The 18,952-nt window shown below is 52.5% G+C and overlaps 1 protein-coding gene across 1 annotated transcript; it reads right to left on the bottom strand.

Moving 5' to 3' along the window:
- Positions 1-366: 366 nt before the first annotated feature.
- Positions 367-17,424, bottom strand: ABCC2 (ATP binding cassette subfamily C member 2). The gene is made up of 32 exons (XM_054163622.1): positions 17,383-17,424; positions 16,659-16,913; positions 16,050-16,175; positions 15,040-15,174; positions 14,514-14,636; positions 14,110-14,165; positions 13,617-13,848; positions 12,826-13,007; positions 12,075-12,252; positions 11,320-11,574; positions 11,141-11,206; positions 10,494-10,631; positions 10,004-10,150; positions 9,620-9,704; positions 9,463-9,529; positions 9,151-9,277; positions 8,819-8,995; positions 8,551-8,718; positions 8,042-8,228; positions 7,073-7,205; positions 6,532-6,637; positions 6,031-6,250; positions 5,408-5,562; positions 4,322-4,477; positions 4,020-4,219; positions 3,281-3,407; positions 2,815-2,916; positions 2,570-2,713; positions 2,150-2,308; positions 1,750-1,916; positions 1,195-1,389; positions 367-766 (listed from the first exon to the last, which is right to left on the bottom strand). The coding sequence occupies exons 1-32, from the start codon at positions 17,422-17,424 to the stop codon at positions 637-639; spliced, it is 4,740 nt and encodes a 1,579-aa protein (XP_054019597.1). The 3' UTR covers positions 367-636.
- Positions 17,425-18,952: the final 1,528 nt, after the last annotated feature.

Below are 18,952 nucleotides of genomic sequence, written 5' to 3'. Positions count from 1 at the left end.
TTACAATAGCTCCTGGACTGCCTCATTTGTTCGCACAACCAAGGGAGCTGCAGCCTTAGGGAAGAGGGGCAGGTCCTGGCTTCATCTTCACTAACAGCAGTGTTCATGCCTGGTACAGCTATGCCACTGGCTTTGGGCCTTCCCCCACCCACATGTCTGCACAACTTGTGTTACCAGCTTCCCCCAGACACCAGCTAGGTTGAAAGGTAAATTGAGGTTTATTCAGCATGCCCTAAGTCAGACTTCCAGTGGGAAGACTAGAAAGTTACAAAATGTAAACAAATTATTACATTCACACTTAGATTAAGTTACAAATCTCATTCCACAGTGCAAAAACATCTCTGGCATGATGAAATATAAAAGGTGGGTTGTGGTCTCCCTGCCTGCAGATAACTTTTCTTCTCTGTTCTGAAATAAATTATGCAGCTCCAGGCTTGCAGGTGCATAACAGGCAGGGTGTGGTATGAAGGTTAACAGCTCACTGAAGTCCAATGCTCTGCCCCTGACAGAGAAGTCATCCTCTGCACTTCCCAGTTGCAGAGAGAAATTCCTGGGCAGCCCAGCTGCAGGGAGATGCTGGTGCCTGCCAGCGTGCGGGAGCTGCCCGCACACGCACCGAGTACTGCTCCGTTCTGCCTACAGCATGGTGGATTCTGTATTCGTGATGCCAGCGTCCTTTGCCATCGCAGAAAAGGTGCCCTGCTTCTTGAGCAGCTCCTCAGGACTGTCAAATTCCACAATCCTTCCAGCCTGCAGCACCATCACCCTGGCAGTATGGAATGAGAAGGCCTGAGCTCCCAGGATCTAAGCAGATAGTGCTGGTGGTGCCAACACTACAGCCCTACCACCTCCTACAGCCACATTATGTGGTTCACCTCTAGCACAAAAGTGATGGCACAGCTCTCCTCCCTGTGCTGGTAGAATGAGGCACATAAGGTGTCAACAACACCTTTATGTCCTGTTGCTGTAAAACAAGATCCTCAAAAAACCCCACAGACTGTGGAATGGGTACTGCTTAACTACTTCATGGCTGTCTTTCCCATCCCTCCATTCTGCTCTCCTAGAAGATCTGTATATTGCTCTCCTGAGCAGTACATTCACATCTGCTCCTCTGGCTTCATCTTTGCTTCTGTGCTGGCCACCTCTCACCCCATCCTAGGATTCCAGATCCCTATCCCCCTCACCCCACGGTACCTGTTGCTATCCATGATGGTGTTGAGGCGGTGGGCAATGGTCAGAACAGTGCAGTCAGAAAATTCGCTCCGGATCGTTGTCTGGATTAAATGATCAGTTTCCAGATCTACAGCTGCTGTTGCTTCATCCAGGATGAGGATCTTGGCTTTGCGGAGAAGGGCCCGGGCCAAGCACACAAGCTGCCGCTGCCCGACACTGGGATGAGGTGGGGAGCATGAGTTACCAGGCAGGCAGGAGGTGCTGGGCACTTGCAAGCCTACTGCCACTTGCTGCCCTGACTCCAACACCTGCCCAGCCCTCCTTGGCCATCCCCCAGCTGGTCATCTGCCACCCTGAGCACCACATCCTTCAGCATCTTGCCCTCTGAGCCACCATGGAAAGCTTGGCTCATGCTGGACCCCTGATAGCCTTGAGTCCTGAACCATTTTCCCCTGCCTTCACTCCCAGAAGCTTCTGTGTCCTCATCCCTGGACAAGCACTCTGCTGTAGGCTGATGTTCCCCTGGGACCAGGGGAAGGGAGGGGGAGCTAGACACGCCTCTGCTCCTCCACTCACCTCAGATTTTCCCCTCCCTCGCTCACAAAATGCAACAGGCCCTCAGGAAGTTCTTGCGCATATTTCTTTAGATGGGCCAGCTCCAGGGCCTTCCAGACCTCCTCATCTGTGTACTGGTCAAAAGGGTCCAGGTTCATCCGCAGGGTGCCAGTAAAGAGCACAGGATCCTGCCAAGAACAGCGTGTTCAGCCACACCACAGCCATTCAGCAGGGATGATGGCTGAGTTTGGCTACATTCTGCCCACCCTGCTGCCTGCAGCTGGGAAGGGGCGGTGGTGAGAGCATGCTCACAGGCCCCTGAAGTCACCCGGGAAAGCACTAAGGGCAATGCATCACCCAGAGAACAGAGCCTGGGGAGGCTGTGCAGCAGTGGGATGCAGAAAGGTGGGGATCAGCTCACCTGGGGGATAATGGTGAGGTTCTGACGCAAGTCATGGAGGCCGATCGTTGCTATATCCACCCCATCGATGATGATTCTCCCTCCAGCAGCCTCCAGTAGCCGGAAGAGGCAGCTGGTGAGGGAAGATTTTCCAGCCCCAGTCCGGCCTACAACCCCGACCTGTGGAAGCAGCTATTTAGACCAGCTGCCAGGGCTGAAGAGAACAGGGCAGATACTCTCTGTCTTGTTCTGGCAGGGCTTTGTATCCTGCATCTGCAATCACCATCTCCCAGACTCTTTGGTCCCTACCCCACAGCCTGAGCCTCCACACCCTGCCACCACCCCTCTCCAGCCCACAGACTGAAGCCAAAGGACAGGAACAACTTTAACACAGTGTCACTCTGTAACAAATGTAGGGAGGGCACAGGGGAAGGTCCTTACCTTCTCTGTGCTCTCAATATTGCAGTTGATCCCCTGAAGAACTAGCTCCAGTTCAGGTCGGTAACGAACTTCATAGTCAACAAACTGGATCGTGCCTTTGCTGGGCCAGCCGTGGGGAGGACGCTTCTCTGTCACCCATGGAGCCTGAGGACACGGGAACAGGAGTGTTAGGGTGGTTACACCCTGTGATGCTGGCTAGCACCAAGATGTGCAGCTAGTGTTTGTCTGGACCCTGGTCTCCTCACCTCAGTCTTCACCTTTATGTACTCGTGTACCCGTTCCACAGCCACAATGTTTGTCTCCAGTTCTGAGGATGCCCGCACCAGCCAGTTCAGCGTCTGTGTCACCTGCATTGCAGAGCCAGAGGATGCACTGCTCTGTGTGTCTCAGAAACAACATAGACACAAGCATACCTGGACAGGCCCTTAACTCTACACTCTCCTGCCACAGTGCCCTCTCCCCAGACCTTCAAAAGCTTTGCTGCAGCATCTCTGGTCCATAGCGGTACCATGCTGCTCCCCACAGCAGCAAATATTTCACCTCACACTGGGATGTGTGCCCACCGGATGCATAGTAGCTCTCCAGGTGACAGAACACTCCAGCTAATCCTCTCTCCATGGATCAGAGCTGGAAGCAGGGCAGCATCCTGCAGCCAGCCCAGAGCTACCAGGAGCAGCCATGTCCTGGAACAAAAAGCTTTCAGTGACTCACGTTGAGGGCGGAGGAGACAGAAAGACCCACGATGCCACCATCCAAAGTGCCTTTTGAAATCACTGCTAGAAGTGCAGAGAAGAAGATCACCAGGCTCCCAACAAACTCCAGACGGATGGCCAGCCACCTGTACCAGCAAAGGATTGCTGAGAGGTGATGGGAGAGGCATCTGACTGTGCCTAATATGGAGCCCACCAGTAAGACCAGCAGTCCACAAGCATCGCTGCACACCCAGCCCCAAGCCCAGGTGTACAGGTGGTATCTGCACCTACAGAGTGTGTGATTGGTGGCCAGTTCTGCTAGCAGATTCATTGTCACTCTTTGAGTCCTGGACTCACAGAGTTGTATATCGGAGGAGTCACAACTGTACAGCCCTCACACCCCAGAGTATCTAGCAGTAACATGTCAACATCAGACAGTGCCCCCATTTCACTCCCACTTGGCTTGGAGCATCAGCCTCTTCCCAGAACCCATCAAGAGCATCTCAGCCCTTGGCAGCGCAGATCACCCTGCCCAAGCTCTGCACACTTTGTAGGAGGCCACACTCTGGCTTTCAAAACCACCATAAAATGTCTCCTTCCCAAAGATGCTGTCCCTATCCCAAGTTCCCCCAGTTCCTACACAGACTCTAAATCCTGAGATCAAGATAGAGTGCATCTCCACAACCTCCCTCAGGACCCAGAAGAGCCTGGGCAGCAGGTGCAGCAGGCTGTGCTGTGCCATAAGGAGTGCAACTCACCTATTTGAGATGATCCAGGAGTAAACAATTTTCTGATTTACATTAATGGTGGCCTCATTTCGCTTCAGGAACCGTTCTTGGTGTCCATAGGCCCGGATCACAGGAAGGCCTGACACTGTCTCTCCAAAGTGGGAGTAGATGGGAGACCTGGTGACAGAGTCCAGACGCTGTAGCTGGCGTGATGTGGAGATGTAGAAGCGCTGAAAGGAGGGACACAGATTAGCTACTAACAAGAAGTCCGGCAGCAGTAAAGATACTTCTCTAAGCAGAGCAGGAGCTTCTCTCAAGCCCTGGGTACTCACCAGCACAAAATAGTAGAAGATGCTCAGGGGAATCATAACAAGAATGAAGAATGGAGTGGGCAGGGCAATCATGATCAATGCACTAATGATGCCCATGAAACAGTTGAGCCAGGTACGGAAGGACGTGGGAATGGTCTCATCTATCGTGAAGATGTCCTGGAGCATAAAAAGAAGCATGGAGAAGCAGTCAGTCACTCCACAGAGAGGGAGAAATCCAAAGGCCCCACTCATAAAGGGGCCCTACACATCCATGTGGTAACAGCGCCAGACACTTGCACAGATACTGGCTGACACTAAATTGGTGTTAGGGTCACAGCCCCATTTAGGGCCAAGGTCTTAGCTTGGGACCAGCTGATTTGACAGAGGAGCTTTCTGTAATATTCCCCTGTTGCACAGAGCAGCTTTGGGAACTGCAGCTTCATCTGGATCCAGGAGCATGAATTAAGGCAGAAAGAGGGACAGGGCTGACTCCAGGTCCATGCAGGTACATTCATGTCTCCAGTTGGTCGTCACCCATCTCCTATCTGGGTACTACAAACTCCCTCATCTCAGAGTAAATTTAGCAGGTCCATAGGCTTTATCTTAAGAGAGATTTTCATTCCCAAGAATCAAGAGATGGCACCACAGGAAGAAATGGAGCAGCAGCACACCTGAAACCACCTGTCTGTATTCTCTTTCCTTTCTCATTTTCTCCTTATGAGCAGACTGTGTTTTTCTAAGAGCCCTTAACCAGAAGGACATCTCATTATGGGACATGAGCTCCTACCTCTTCTGGAAATCAGCTCTGGACCCTCTTCAGTTTCTCCGCATCCCTCCTGACCAGGTGGCCCCTAAACAGGGCACGGTATCTATCTATAGCCTCGCTAGCACTGAGCAGAGGACATAAATAACTCTCCTCACAGTATAGCCTAGGATGTGGCTTGCTTCATGGTCAGCCTCTCATCCACCATGCCTCTCTGGTCTCTTCCAGGCCCAGATATGGGCTCATCTGTGCAGTGCTAAGCAGCAACAGGGTTATGCTACTACCCAGTGCTCTCCAGATGTGCCGAAACAAACACTTTGTCCATGTTCCAGCTGTTCTCCTACCTTGGCAAACCTATTAACAATGCGGCCAGTTGGGGTCGTGTCAAAAAAGCTCATGGGCGCATGCAGGATGTTGCTGAGCAGTCTCTGATGCATAAGCTGGGAGGCTCGCATGGCACCGTGTGCAGACAGGGCAGTTGAAAAGAGCAAGAAGAAAGCTGAAAAGGAGAGCACAGGGTGGTCATTAGGGCTCATGTGTGACACTGTCCCCAGACACCCTTTTGCTCAAGGGATACATCAAGCAGGTCCAAGCCAGCAGCTCTGCAGTGAGCCACTCTGATTAGTCCTGCATCACACCTTCTTGGCTGGCCCCAGTAAATGTGTCCCACCACAGTGAAAGAAGGTTAGCCCTTTTGGAAAGGCTTGGTCCCTGGCACTATCTACAAGACTGGTTAAGAAGAGTGATCTTCAACCTAAGGGGGTAACACAGACTTCTTGGGGGCAGTTTAGGCTGGCTTCAGACTGATAGCTGTCCCCAGTTCAGCCACGAGCCAGAAGGAAGGCAAATTAACACAATACTGAGCCCCCTGCTCCTTGCTACACTGCTGGCTGCTGGCTTTGCAAGCCATACTCCTTCTGGACCACATAGCTGAGGTCAGCACAGTCCCCTGTGCTCCCACACTTACCTTGTGACACCCCCAGGGCCCCAAAGACACCAATCCGCATGTCTCGCTGCGCCGCAGGAAATGTCTGGTTCTCATAGCGCTTCGCATCTTCAGTCCAGTCACTGAGCCACAGGTTGGTGCCCACATAGGCAGTGTACTGAGCAACATAGCCCATGGCAATCCAGAAAGAATAACAAATGCCAACAGCACGCAGGTACCCCACATACATGGAGAACTTCACCTGTGGAACAATTCAGCCCGTCACCACTGCCCAGCAAACCACAGTCAGTGGCACTCAGCACAGCCTTGGAACTCCCCTCTTGCTGTTCACAGTGCTCCCCTCCACACAACCTTGCCCACCAGTCCCAGGCAGCTCTGTCTCCTTCAGTGTTTCCTGGCTGCAATGGAGCCACAGCCAGCCACCACCAGCTGCTCTGAGCCAGTCGGTGGCTGGTAGCACTGAGCCATGGCAGTACAGTGAACATCCATCCATCTAACCATTCATCCATCCATCCTCCTCACCTTGCCAGTTTCCACATTTTCTTTCTCAATCAGTTTCTGTCCCTTCACCATCTGGGGGGGCTCTTCCTGGGCCTTTTTGCGGGAACTGGTGCTGCGTTTACTAAAGCTGCGGGGAGGTGATGGGCATTATTGGTCACAGGGTACTGGATGGGTCCTACTCTCCTGGGGGTCCAATCCCTATGCTGCACTAGGACTCCCATGCTGGAGTCCTCTGGGAAATAGTCTCCAAACTGGGGTAGCATTGAATGAGTCTTGTGGAAGCCCTGGGAATTTGCAGCCATGAAATCATAGCCCTTGTGCCCAAAGCAGAACCAGCCAGCAGCAGCAGTTTCAAGGAAGAGCATAGAGTAAGGCGGTGACACACTAATGTGAGTAAAGGCAAGACTTGATTCTCCTGACCCATTCCAGCTGGTGGTAGGAGCAGGTAGGGAGGCTCCCAGCCCCTTCTCTGCTGGAGTCCCCAAAGGAAGCCCCCAGGCCCCCTTTTTCCTGGGGAGCAATGCAAGGGACAGCAGAGAGAGCTGAGAGCTCAAGTTCCCACCTGTGACTGAGACTTCTCCGATAGATGCTGGCCTCTCGCTTCAGGGTCATGGTCACCACATCATCAGGGCCTTCCTCCACACAAGGTTCATGGTCTTCATCACCCTTCTCTTCACACCCAGCTAAAGCAACAGCTACAAGCACAAGGATGAGGGAAGGTAAGGTTAGGTTCTGAGGAGAAATCAGATCCCATGCATCACATCTCTGCTGCACCCAGCTCCGCCCTGCACCCTAGGCACAGGCTGTGCCCTACCACCACACATCACACTTTCCCCAGCCCTGCTGCAAGCCCAGTACAGCAGGAAGTGGAAGAAATTAATTGTGCTGGAAGGAGAACTGACAGGAAATGCAGGGTGAAAGACCTGCATGGAGGTAGTCCCTGCTGCTGACTTATCCCAGTACCACTGGTAGGACCTCAAGCAGAGGTTTGTGCTAGTTTAGTAGATGCAGGATGTAGTAGGTCATGTCACTTCAGTTTAGGAGTATTTCACTGAGCAGGTGGAGCTGAGTCCTGTGGAGATGAACTGAGAATAGCCAGGCTCCAGCTGCATGACTAGGCTGAGCCCAGGCAGGCTGAGCCTCCATTCCTCCCCTTAGCATCAGGGAGCATGATGAAGGTGAAACGTTATTTGATGGCATGTTTAGATTGAACCAAAGGATCTTTCTCACCCCAGCATCACTAAAGTACAGAACCTGTTGCCACATAAGATTATGAGACCCATAAACACAAAGGCACTAAGAAGTGCATGAAAAAGTAAAACGGGTCTTTCAATGGCTGTTCAATACAATGTCTAGATGCAACTCTCGGGCAGAAGGTCCTTGTGCTGGCAATTCCCAGAAGCTAGGAAGGATTCAAAGAAGCCACCACTGGGACCTGGGCTGAGTAGAGACAGGTCACACTGACAGATCACAACCCCAGCACACACACACGGCCCCTCTAACTGCTGCATCCCCAATGTGTTCTCAGTACCTGTGGTATCTTGCTCTGAAACATCCTCCTCCTTGCTGCCATACAAGCTCAGGAACTGGGCAAAGGCACCCTTGTTTGCAAGCAGGGTGCTGTAGGAGCCGTGCTCAGACACTGCTCCTTCCACCAGCACCACAATGTTATCAACTTGGGGCAGGAAACTGACACCATGCGTCACCAAGATCCGTGTCTGCAACAAAGTGGTTACAAGGCAATAAGCATCAGAGCACTCCTCACCCTCTAGCCATGGACCTGCAGGCTCTCCATCCCCTGGGATTTGGGGGCCTCTCTGTTTATCATTGCCTGGCTACAGGGATATAGGGCACCCCCCTGGGGACCCACGAGGCCTCTTCTGCCTGCTGCCGCCCCACGTGAAAACCACAGGAAGCAGTCCTTGTGAAAGTTGTGTCTCTGTGCCAAGCAAGCAACCTCAGCCTTCCCTAGATGGTCAACGCTGTGCCAGCGCCATTCCTGCCAGCCTAGGTGGCAGAGAGGAGGACAGGGGTGCTCACCTTATTCTTCAGCAGCCCTTTTGGCCCCAGCACATGCTCGAAGAGGAACTTGCCAACATGAGCATCCACAGCAGACAGGGGGTCATCCAGGACGTAGATGTCTGCGTTGCTGTACACTGCCCGGGCCAGGCTGACTCGCTGTTTCTGGCCCCCACTCAGGTTAATGCCCTGGAAGGGAAGGGACCTCTCTGAGCACTGGGCTGACACAGAACAGCTCTGTCCTCTGCTGCAGGTGCTATGGGAAACCTATAGTGCACAGGGCTGATACCTTCTCTCCAATCTCTGTCTGGTCACCTGCAGGCAGCAGTGCCATGTCTGGAAGAAGGGCACAGGCCTTGATGACTTGCTGATACCTGTCTTCATCCAGTTCTGACCCAAAAAGGATGTTGTCTTTCAGTGTGGCATTCTGGATCCAGGCCTGCTGAGGAACGTAGGCCAGGGAGCCCTGGAAAGAGATACAAGAACAGAGTATCAGCCTCAGCACTGCCACCTCCTACAGCCTGTCCTTGCCCTGAGCCACTACTCTGAGACCAAACCTGCCCTGCTGCCTCTCCACTGAGCTCCCAAGCATTCCCACTGTCCCCCCATGCCACCTCTTACCTGGATGTTGATGTGTCCCTTGATATTCTCCATCTCCCCGAGCATGGCTGACACCAGTGAAGATTTGCCTGAGCCCACAGCCCCCACCACAGCCACCAGGCTCCCAGGTGCAATGTCCAGGGTGACACTGCAAAGACATGAGGGCTGAGGAAGCAGCGCTGCCAGGTTACCCACCAGCTCCTGCATGGGACCAGCACAGAGCAGTGTCCCTGGGGCACTTGCTTCTAGCAGCACTGCGAGAGGTGCGTGCCATCCGCAACCAACTACTCCCTCTGCCCACCCAGCTGCCCCAAGATGGTGCAGGGCACTCACTCTTTTATCACAGCATTGCCATCCTGCTGCCAGGAAAAGGTGGCCTCTGAGAAACGCACAGCACTGCCTGTCAACAGAGAGCCAACACTCAGGGCTGAGAAAGCCCCAGCTTGGGCCAGCCTGGGACCCACAGGGAGTAAGCTGGAGGTTCACCTACCTGCAATGGGGTTGTGGTAGATAGCTGAGGTGTCCAGGTCTTCTCCGCTCAGGTAGCGCTCCAGCCTTGCTTTTGACACATTGGCCTGCCATGGCAGAAAGAGGATGGCATGGGGGCGTGGGGTACAGCTGGGTGGGCAGGCAGGAGCCCCAAAAGAAAAGTGCACCGTACACATAGGCCCCACCTAAGCACCAGCCCCAACCTCTGAATCTGAAGCCTATGTCATGTACGGGAGTCCTGTTAGCACCACTGCCAGCAGAGTCCAGTGCCCCGACTCCTGTGTGTCCAAGGCCCAGGTCCATCACACACCTACAGCCCACGTGCTGGTTTGGGCAAAGGTATCATAAGATCCCCCTACACCCCCTGCCCTGTGCGAGGGCTGACCTGCACCACAGAAGAGAGGACCAGCGGCAGCATGGACATGGGGAAGCGCAGCACATTGAAAAGGGAGATGCTAGTGAAGGCCTTCTGTGCATCCAGGACGTTGTTCTCATCCACCAGCACATAGACAGCGAAGCTGGCCAGGGAGACCTAGGACAGATGGCAGGACAAACCACCGTCAGTGTGGCTGTGGACGGTCCACAGCATTGTGATCCCCTAAGGCTTCAGCAGTGCCTAACTGCTGGGGACCTTTCCCACTCCTGCTTCCCTTCTCCTTTGGGCCCCATCTCACAGCCTTAAGGGGACCACTTTTCACCACAGCTCTGCTGCCAACAGTCAGGGCCATATTGTGCATCCCATGCATCTGTGAGCCAGCCTCTTTCTCACTGCAGGGCGCTCCAGCCAAGGTTCCAAATCTTTCCCATCCCCTCAGACACAGCCCATCACCAGCTTTGAGGAAGGTGCAGCCATCCCCAGGCCTGTTGGCACTCACCAGGAAGGGGGCACATGTGAAAACAAAGATGGAGATTGCCTGCAGGTAACTGAAGTTCTTCAAGTCCTTGAGCTCATGTGCCCGGATCTCATTGACTCGCTTCTCAAATGAGGGCTCCCAGGCAAATAGCTTTAAGATCTGTGGAAGAAGCAGGGTGAGCAGGCTCTGACCTCACAGGAATGTCCACCTCCACATTCAGCTTACTAGGGGTCAACACCTCCATCACCAGCTCCTGACTTGCTCAGAATCCTACTTGGCCACTTCATCTCCCCTCTCCTGTCCTCTATCGTGAACACTTCCCCATAGCATTTGCACTCCTTCCTCCTCAGCTTACTGGTCACTGCCAGCCCCTCTGTCACCACAGCAGCCTGCTCACCACCACAGCTGTCTGAGAAACCCCCAAAAACCCTTCTCTTGGCTCCCAAGCCTCCAAAGTCCAGGTTCCCAGAACTCTTCCCCAGTGAACCTTTCAAAAGTTGAGAAACTCAAGGGAATTGCAGAGACTGGGGCCTGGCCACCCCAGATAAATAAGTCCCAAACTCAACTTTAGTGCTGGTTCTGTAGGGTTATAGAGGTGTGCTGCCTCCAGCTATAGTGCACCCAAGGGTGCAGCAGCTGCCCAGGGGGGTCTCTGCTTCACTGCTCACCTTGATTCCATTGAGGATTTCAGTCATTATTTTCATGCGTTCATCCTTGTTCTTCATGTTTCTCACCTACAGTTCAGTAGCATAACAGGGAAGAGTAGGGGAGTGTTCAAAATGAGTGAGGGGTACAACAGAGGCTCTCGGGTTGCAAGGCCAAGGAGGATCTTGCACCCACCACTGACCTGGATGTTTCTGGACTTGGAGACCAGGAATGCATTTATGGGGATGAGCAGCACCATGACTGCGATGCCAGCCAGGACAGAGGGGCCCAGCTCTTCCCAGAGGAAGAAAATGGACAAGATAATTTGTAGGGGGGATGACCACAGCTGGTGAATGAAGTTGGCCAAGTCCATGAATCTCTGGGCATCAGCTGACATCAGATTCACAGTCTCTCCCACTGTAGCCTCCTTGCGGGTGGCACTGGATATGGTGAGTGCCTGGAGAAAGAAAACAGAGTCACTGCAGGCCAGCCTGGGAGCAGCCTGGCTGCCAGCAGCATGACTAAGAGCAGGGAATTAGCAGGTCAAGCAGAAACTGCTCCTGGGTTTGCTTCTGGTGCCACTCTGCTGACTGTGGGTGCTGTCATCACTGCCTCCACGCTGGGAACCACTGGATGCTGGGGGCAAAGAAACACTTCCTCATTCAGGAATCCCAATAGTAGCTGCTCAAGGTGTTGTACTGCTCTGAAGACAAACATGACTTGTCCTCTGGTAGCTGTCAAATACATATCCATAGCAGCCAGGTCCCAGACAGAACTGGCACCCATATTGTCCCCAGCACTGGGTTGGTGTCCCATGAGCCAAGCTCTCCCTGTCCTCCTGGTAAGTAAAGGTCCTACATCCCGGTTGCCCCAGGCTGACAGAGGCGGCAACAGATGCCAATCTCCCCAGCCCAGCTTGGAGGAAGCTAAGGGGAGTGATGCAAGGGCTATACCAACCTTCTTATAGATAGCAGCGATGAGACTAGCACGCACACTGATGCCGAGATGGAAGCACAAGGTGAAGTACTGCTGCAGGGAGAGGGACTGCATCACTGCCGTCAGGAAGAGCAGGATAGCATAAAGGTAGCCCTGCCAGGCAAAGGACTCCTTGTCTGACACAAAGGCGATCAGCAGCCTGCAGGGCAGAGCAGCCTGTGAGACCTCCACCTTACTGAGACAGACCCAAGCACGATGCTCCAAACCAGTGCAAGGAGAGCACCCTCACAAGAGCAATGAGAGAGACCCTGCTCCAGACAGCTGGCTTGATGCTCAGCAGGCTGGGGACCCCAGTTCTGCTAAGTGTCCCTGTTCTGTCAGGGACACTGCATTTCACATACAGCAGTGGGTCACTAATATCAGATCATCCACAGAGACTGTGACTCTGCATGAGATGAGAGGGACAGACTTATAAAGGCCCCCAAGGCTCTCTCCAGGGAGGGAGCAAGATTGCGTAACAAAGGATGCAGGGACCGGGGAGCAAGAGATCACCAGTAAGAGCTGGCAGCCAGCTCACGTCAATTCTTTATTAAACTGCAACCTAATGCATTCTCACACCTTTCATGAGGGCACAAAATGTCCCCAGGGTGTGTGGCTGGAAAAGGTAAACATATGGGGATGATGGGGTTGGATACAGTGCACACAGGGAAGTGATGAGGCTAGGTGCTAAGGCAGGACAGAGCATAGTCAGGAACAGGGAGAAAGGACTCACTTCAGCAGCTGAGGGCTGACAAACGTAAGTACATCATTCACCAGCTTGAAAGCCACTGCTAGTAGAAGGTTCTGCCAGAAGGTCTTGCCCAGGGTTTTCATCAACCAACCCCTAGGGTAATCTTTTTGAGAGCTGGAGTCCCCTTTGTGTCCCCTTTTCTTCCTCTTTGGAGGCTTCTCCTCCTAGAGGGAAGCACACACAGAAGCAAAGGAGCTGTTTGTGCATAGTTCCTGCTCCTGGAAGGAGGCTTCCAGGGCAGCATCACAGATATAACAGCAGGTATTCTGAATGATGCATTAGCTTTAACTCCTGTCCTGCTCACTCTTGCTGATCTCTGCTCAAGTCATACACCCTCAGTACCAATACCTCTCTTGAACACCAAAGACAACTGTTGCAAACCCCAGATCAACCCAAACCTCTCAAGCCAAAAATCAGTCACGCCATAAAGAATCTGAGGCCAGGGATTACCACAGAATGATGTTCAGTCTGACCTCATTATGGGAGATTTCTGGGGGAGGGAAAGACAGATATAAGGGAGCTGTTTGTACTGCGGGCTTGAAGGTGGTTGCTGTCCTACTGTAGGGCAGAAGGATGGAGGTTTGCTTGGTTTCACCAAATAAGGGGATATGCAGAGGATGGAAAAAAACTGTCATGGGTTCCCTCGGCCCAGCAAAATCACAGAGGGGAAAACTCAACAAAGGGAGCTGCAGGGAGGTGAGGTGATCCTACTCTCCAAGACTGGACCTGTATCTCTCAGTCCTATGCAATGCCAAGAGTAGGAAAGGATTTACCAGCACCAGGATGTCTTGGCTCTGGGCCTTGCTAAGGTTGTTCCCATGGTCTGGATCACCTTCCCGGCGTCTTTTCTTGCGTTTTCTTTTCTCCAGCTCTGCTTGGGCCTTCCTTACTGCAGCCTTCATGTTCTTCTCAAAAGCACTGTGAATGGCCTGAATCTTGTCTTTACTCTTCAGTTCCCAAGTATCCTCTATCTCCAGAGGCTTGCGATAGCCCTTGACGACCATGCTGTGGGGTAGAGAGATCTCCTCTCAGCAAGACTCCCACACTACACCCCAGGGAGAGTCCTTGATGCAAATGCAGATCCTTCACATCCAGCCTGGCCCTGAGCTCAGGCTGCACAGACTGCACTGAAAGCAGTGCCTCTCATGACTAACTCCAAGAAGCCTGTGCTGAAGGCTCGCTGAAACAGCACTGGCCCAACCCTAAAGCATCCCCACATTTCCCCAGACTGAGCTCCAGCTCAACCTATCATGGAGCCCTGCTCACCTGGAGTACCATTGAAAAGTGATGGAGCTCAGGAAGGAGGCTGTCACTGCTGGGTTCTAGGGTACAAAGCAAAGTGGACACCAAAAGGTTGTTAATGTTGAGGATTGGTGTTGAGAAGGGTTGACTCTGCACCCCACTCATTGAGAAACCCCAGAGGCCTCAATCTGTGACAGCTCCAGCACCACGAGCCTCATTTCACAGCCAGAAGCAACTCCCTTGGACACACATGCTGATGCCCTGGGCTTTAGTCTCCAGTTCTTGGTGTGCCCCTTGCAGAAGCCCTCAGGTCTCCCCTCCCACAGAGGTCATGAGGAATTCCTGCATGGATCCCACCCTGTCCCATGCAATGCCAGCTGGGATGTGGTACCCCAAGGCCCAGCCCCACTCCCACACAGACCTCGTACCTTCTTCCAGATTTCCTTTGTTTCTGGGGCAACATCTGAGAAGCCTGAGACAATGAAGAGCAGTAGCTGGAGCCCATAGGAGATGAAGAAAAGGACAAACCGTGGCACATCGGAGATTGGTGCCTGAAGGAATGGAGAACACAGTGACTGCTGCAGCTTGTCTCAAGGCCATCAGGCACTCAGAGACAAGATCCATCGCCAGCACAGTGAACATGGCTGAGCCCAACAGGGCAATGCAAAACTCGCTCAGCTTCCCTTTGCCATCCCTCCCTGCTTTTGCAGGACCTCATCATGTCAGTCCATGAGGGGAGAAACTGGTCCTGGAGAGCTTATGCCTCCCCAAAGAGACAGGATGAATTCAAACAACAATTCCTTCTCAGGTCTCTTCGGGTTTCCCACAGTCCCCAGGGCAGCTGGGACCTCAGTGATACCACTGAGAGCTTGTCAAGAGATGAAGTCTGAAGGGACTTTCTTTGGGGACAGAACAAGACCATGGGGAAGAGCAGAGCTTCCTGCCAAACCCAACCTGCAGAGCTCTCCGGACGAGAGACTGGAAAGGCAATATCCCACAGAGCAGGGACAGTATCCAGAAGCAGCCAAGTATCGCTGAGTCTCTGCGCACGCAGGAGCGTCGTGCATCGTGAATCAGCAGGACCAGGAGCTAGGGGAGGGAAAATCAGACAGAGGTTCAAGAAGGGCTGCAGGACCGGGTCTGAGCTCTGAATGTGCATTTGGAGCATGTGTCCCAGGAGGCCAGCACTCATGATCTGCTGGGATCCTCTGCCTTGAAAATAACAAGCTCCCAGAACCTGCAGTTGCTGCCAGCCCTGTGCAAACGAGTTAATTGCACAGGGCAAGGGTTTATGTCAAGAAGGCACGAGATCAGGCATATTGACTGCAGCCCTGGAACTAAAGTCAAACCAGACACCCAGCAACTCAGCCTCTCTAGGCTCACAATCTATCTCACATGAACTCTGCACATGAAACTGAGTGACATGACAAAATACAAGAAAGCAGACCGGGGGGTTTAAGCGTACCTCTTGGCTTGGTTAAGACTGTTAACATAACATATCTCACACAAGGTATTTGCAACTTTCACCAAGCTAAGAGCCCCATAGTCCTCAGCTTTCCCTTCTGCCTTGATACTGTGTGGCACTCCTCAAATCTTTGAACAAAACCGAGCAGCAGCCCATGGGAAGCTGTGAGACATCAGAGCAGCAAGCCACGGTCTAATATTCACACTGTGCAATCAGTCCTGTGAAATCCATGCTGCTGCTAGTAAAGCTTCTGCCAGAAAACTCAGCTACTCTCACAGACATAGTATAAGCCAGTTTTAAGGATAAAGGGAGGGAGCACCATACAACCAGACACCTGCCCTCAACCTATTGCCTTGAGCTAGTCCTTGCCCATTTTCCAGGCTACACGTCCCTTGTGGACACAGCTTCCAGCTGATTTCTGAGCTATGCTGCTTGGCTCCACAGTATCACACCCTGTCTCTTTGGTGGCACACTGCACATTTACCAGGTGATCCCTTACCCAGGTGGCTATGTACAGGCTGGGGTTTGTGTACCAGACAGCTGGAAGGGGGTCCTGCTGTGTGTCATCTACAAAGGCCAGGACCAACTCTGCCACTGCTGTCAGCACGAGTAAAGTAGTCAGCATCTGCAGGAAGAGAAGAGCAGACATGAGGAGAGACCCAGCCCATTGTGGGCACTGGGAACCACTGGGAGACAACACAGTTTGCTTCCCACACAGAACTGTTTCCCATACTCCATTATACCCTTTCCAACCCAAACATGGTCTAAGAGAGCTTTCTAGGTCCCTGTGAAGCTGCATCACTTCCACAGGAGCACTGGCATAATTTTAAACTTGGAGGATTACAGCCTACAAGATGAGAGGCCCTGGTACACACCTCTGCCCTCTTTCCCAGCCTTATTATTCCCTCCATCCTAGATATGGCTTTTCCTGGGCCTCCCTTTACATATTTGTCCCAGGTGGCGCCTAGGCCATTACTCCTTCTCTCTTATACTTCTCATCTTTCCATGCCACACCTGAATTCAGCACAGAGACTTTCCACTCACTTCTCCTCCATCCTAGGCTGCTCCAGCCCACCCTCTGTGTGCCCCACCCGCAGCCCCACTCTACCTGTTTGATAATGTATAGTTTAGTCACAGATGATTTCTTTGCTCCGGATTTGCACATGGGCTGGAGCTGCCATGGAGCAAAAATCCAGAGGAAGCCAAGGGGGACCCAGACCAGCACAGTCTGCTGGAAGCATATGGGCAGGTCAGCATCTGGCCGAGCAAGGTAGGAGTCATTCTGAGGGAAGCAAGGACAGAGATTCAAAGTCACTTCAGATGGCTTGAATCTCACCTGTTCATGGCACAACAGACAGCACTCCTATAGCTCCTGCCCACCCTGCTCTACCCCATCACATTCCCTCCTCAACATCCACCTTCCTGGCTGAACATTTCAGCACTTAGCCAAGGTCCCAGATGATGTCCTCCTAGCCATCTATTTGCCTCCCCTACAAGTACTCCTTGCCGGACCTAAGCCAGCCACAGCAGGTGGAACCCTAATTACTCCCTGAGAGGTCTGTGCAGGGCATCCTGTGTTCCCAGCTGGGCTGCAGATCTAAAACAGGACATGGCTCACTCAGGGAGCTGTCATTTGCACCACTGTCTCATGGATTCCACACAGGCAGTGTGCAGCACCATGGCACTCTTGGATAAAGACCAGAACCTCTGCTGACTGCTGCAAGTTAGCTCCCACTGCCTGACCAAGCTGTGAGCCTTGGGATCTACCACCCTTCCCTTCTACTGAGTATCCTACCCCAAGGGCAGACAATGGGGGCGATGCAGCCACTCACCCAAAAGACGGAGCCACAGAACTCATCCAGGGCTGCTGACATGGCTCAGGGGAGAAGCAGCTCCTTCTCCTCGCTCTGCCTGGATGTGAAAATCCTGGTTGGATGCTTGGGACAAAAGTCCCCACACACCCTTAAGTGGTGTTGGGACAAAACCCCTGCCGACACACAGTTAATTGTTAACTTGGTGCTATTGCACAACGTCACAAGGCAAAGCAGTGACAAAAAAGGCTGCATGAACTCTGGACAAGAGAGGTGAGGAAGGCCCAAGAAAGATTGAAAGGCAGATGTGGGTAAGTCACTGTCACAGAGTCACCACAGGAGAGCACAGATAGTGCTCAGAAACCACGGCCTTCATCAGTGCACATCAACAGAGACAAGCTGGATTGACCACCAAAGGCACTGCTGCAATGCAACAGACTTCTCCTGCTGAATTCTGCCAAAGTCCAGCAAAGGCTGGTCTGCCAAAGATGACAGCACCCTTTTTATCATGTATTACCCAACAAGGAGGTCCAGAACACCAGCAGCACTCCAGGCTTGGGAACTCCATATCTGGTAGCTGAGCCAACTGTATGCTGCCATGGTCTGTGTCCTCAGGGTCTGGGTTCCTTTTGTCAATTTCTTCCGGCCTGCAGAGCCTGGAGACTTTCCCAGCTCTTGCTTTTGCTTCTCCCTGTCTGCATGTTATGGCAGCTGGCTGGCCACAAAACCCAAAAGAGACTTTGAATCTTCATTCTAATTCAAGTCTCAATATCTAAGACAGCCACAAGAGCATTTCTGAGAGTGACTGCCACTAAATCTTCACCCTGCTGCTTAGAAAGGTGAAGGTGTAGGGGCAGGTGGGCATGGTGCTACTCTAAGGCTGGGGGGTTGGACTAGATGATCTCTTGAGGTCCCTTCCAGCGGCTAACATTCTGTGATTCTGTGGACTGAATTTACTTTGTCATGCATGCTCTTGAGCAACAGGAGGTAAAAGGAGGTGATAGGGTGACTGCAAGGACTCTGATGTCTCGTTCATGGAATCAGTAGATAGCTCAGAAGTCCAGGATAATATGAGTAATCCTGCAAGAACTCCCTTACCATCAATTACAGAGAAAGGTTCAACGTCCAATTCATTGGTTAATTATTATTGACTTGTCTGATTAAATCCACTTGTCTTTGTAAATAAATACCCCTAGTACTATGTCCTCCAGGCCATACTGCTCAGAGCAGCTATCTGTTGCAATGGATAAGGAGTTGAACAGAGCAGTCACTCCCTCAGCCTTTATCCATTCAGAGTGCCGATATGATTCTTCTTTTTGCTTGCTGGTGCACGTGTCCAATGGCCTTGCCTGTAGTAGCTTAGAGCGCTGCTGCCACGGGGGACTGCTGGCTCACAACACCCCCCCATTTAATGCTCTACCCCATCCTTTGCCTCAGTTTTCATTTCTTGTCACAGCCCATCCTCACCCCATCTTTGGTCTCATTCAGAGCTGAAGTGCTTTGCTCAGCACAGGATGCCAGCCGACTTTAGTGCTCAAAGCAAGTACATCCCCACTTTCTCTATCCTCATGCCTGGGAGATGCTCCTCCTA

Source organism: Dryobates pubescens, chromosome 8 (assembly GCF_014839835.1).
Source record: "Dryobates pubescens isolate bDryPub1 chromosome 8, bDryPub1.pri, whole genome shotgun sequence".
Lineage (NCBI taxonomy): Eukaryota > Metazoa > Chordata > Aves > Piciformes > Picidae > Dryobates > Dryobates pubescens.
The sequence above is the reverse complement of the archived record's forward strand: the minus strand, read 5'-3'. Positions and strand labels throughout refer to the sequence as shown.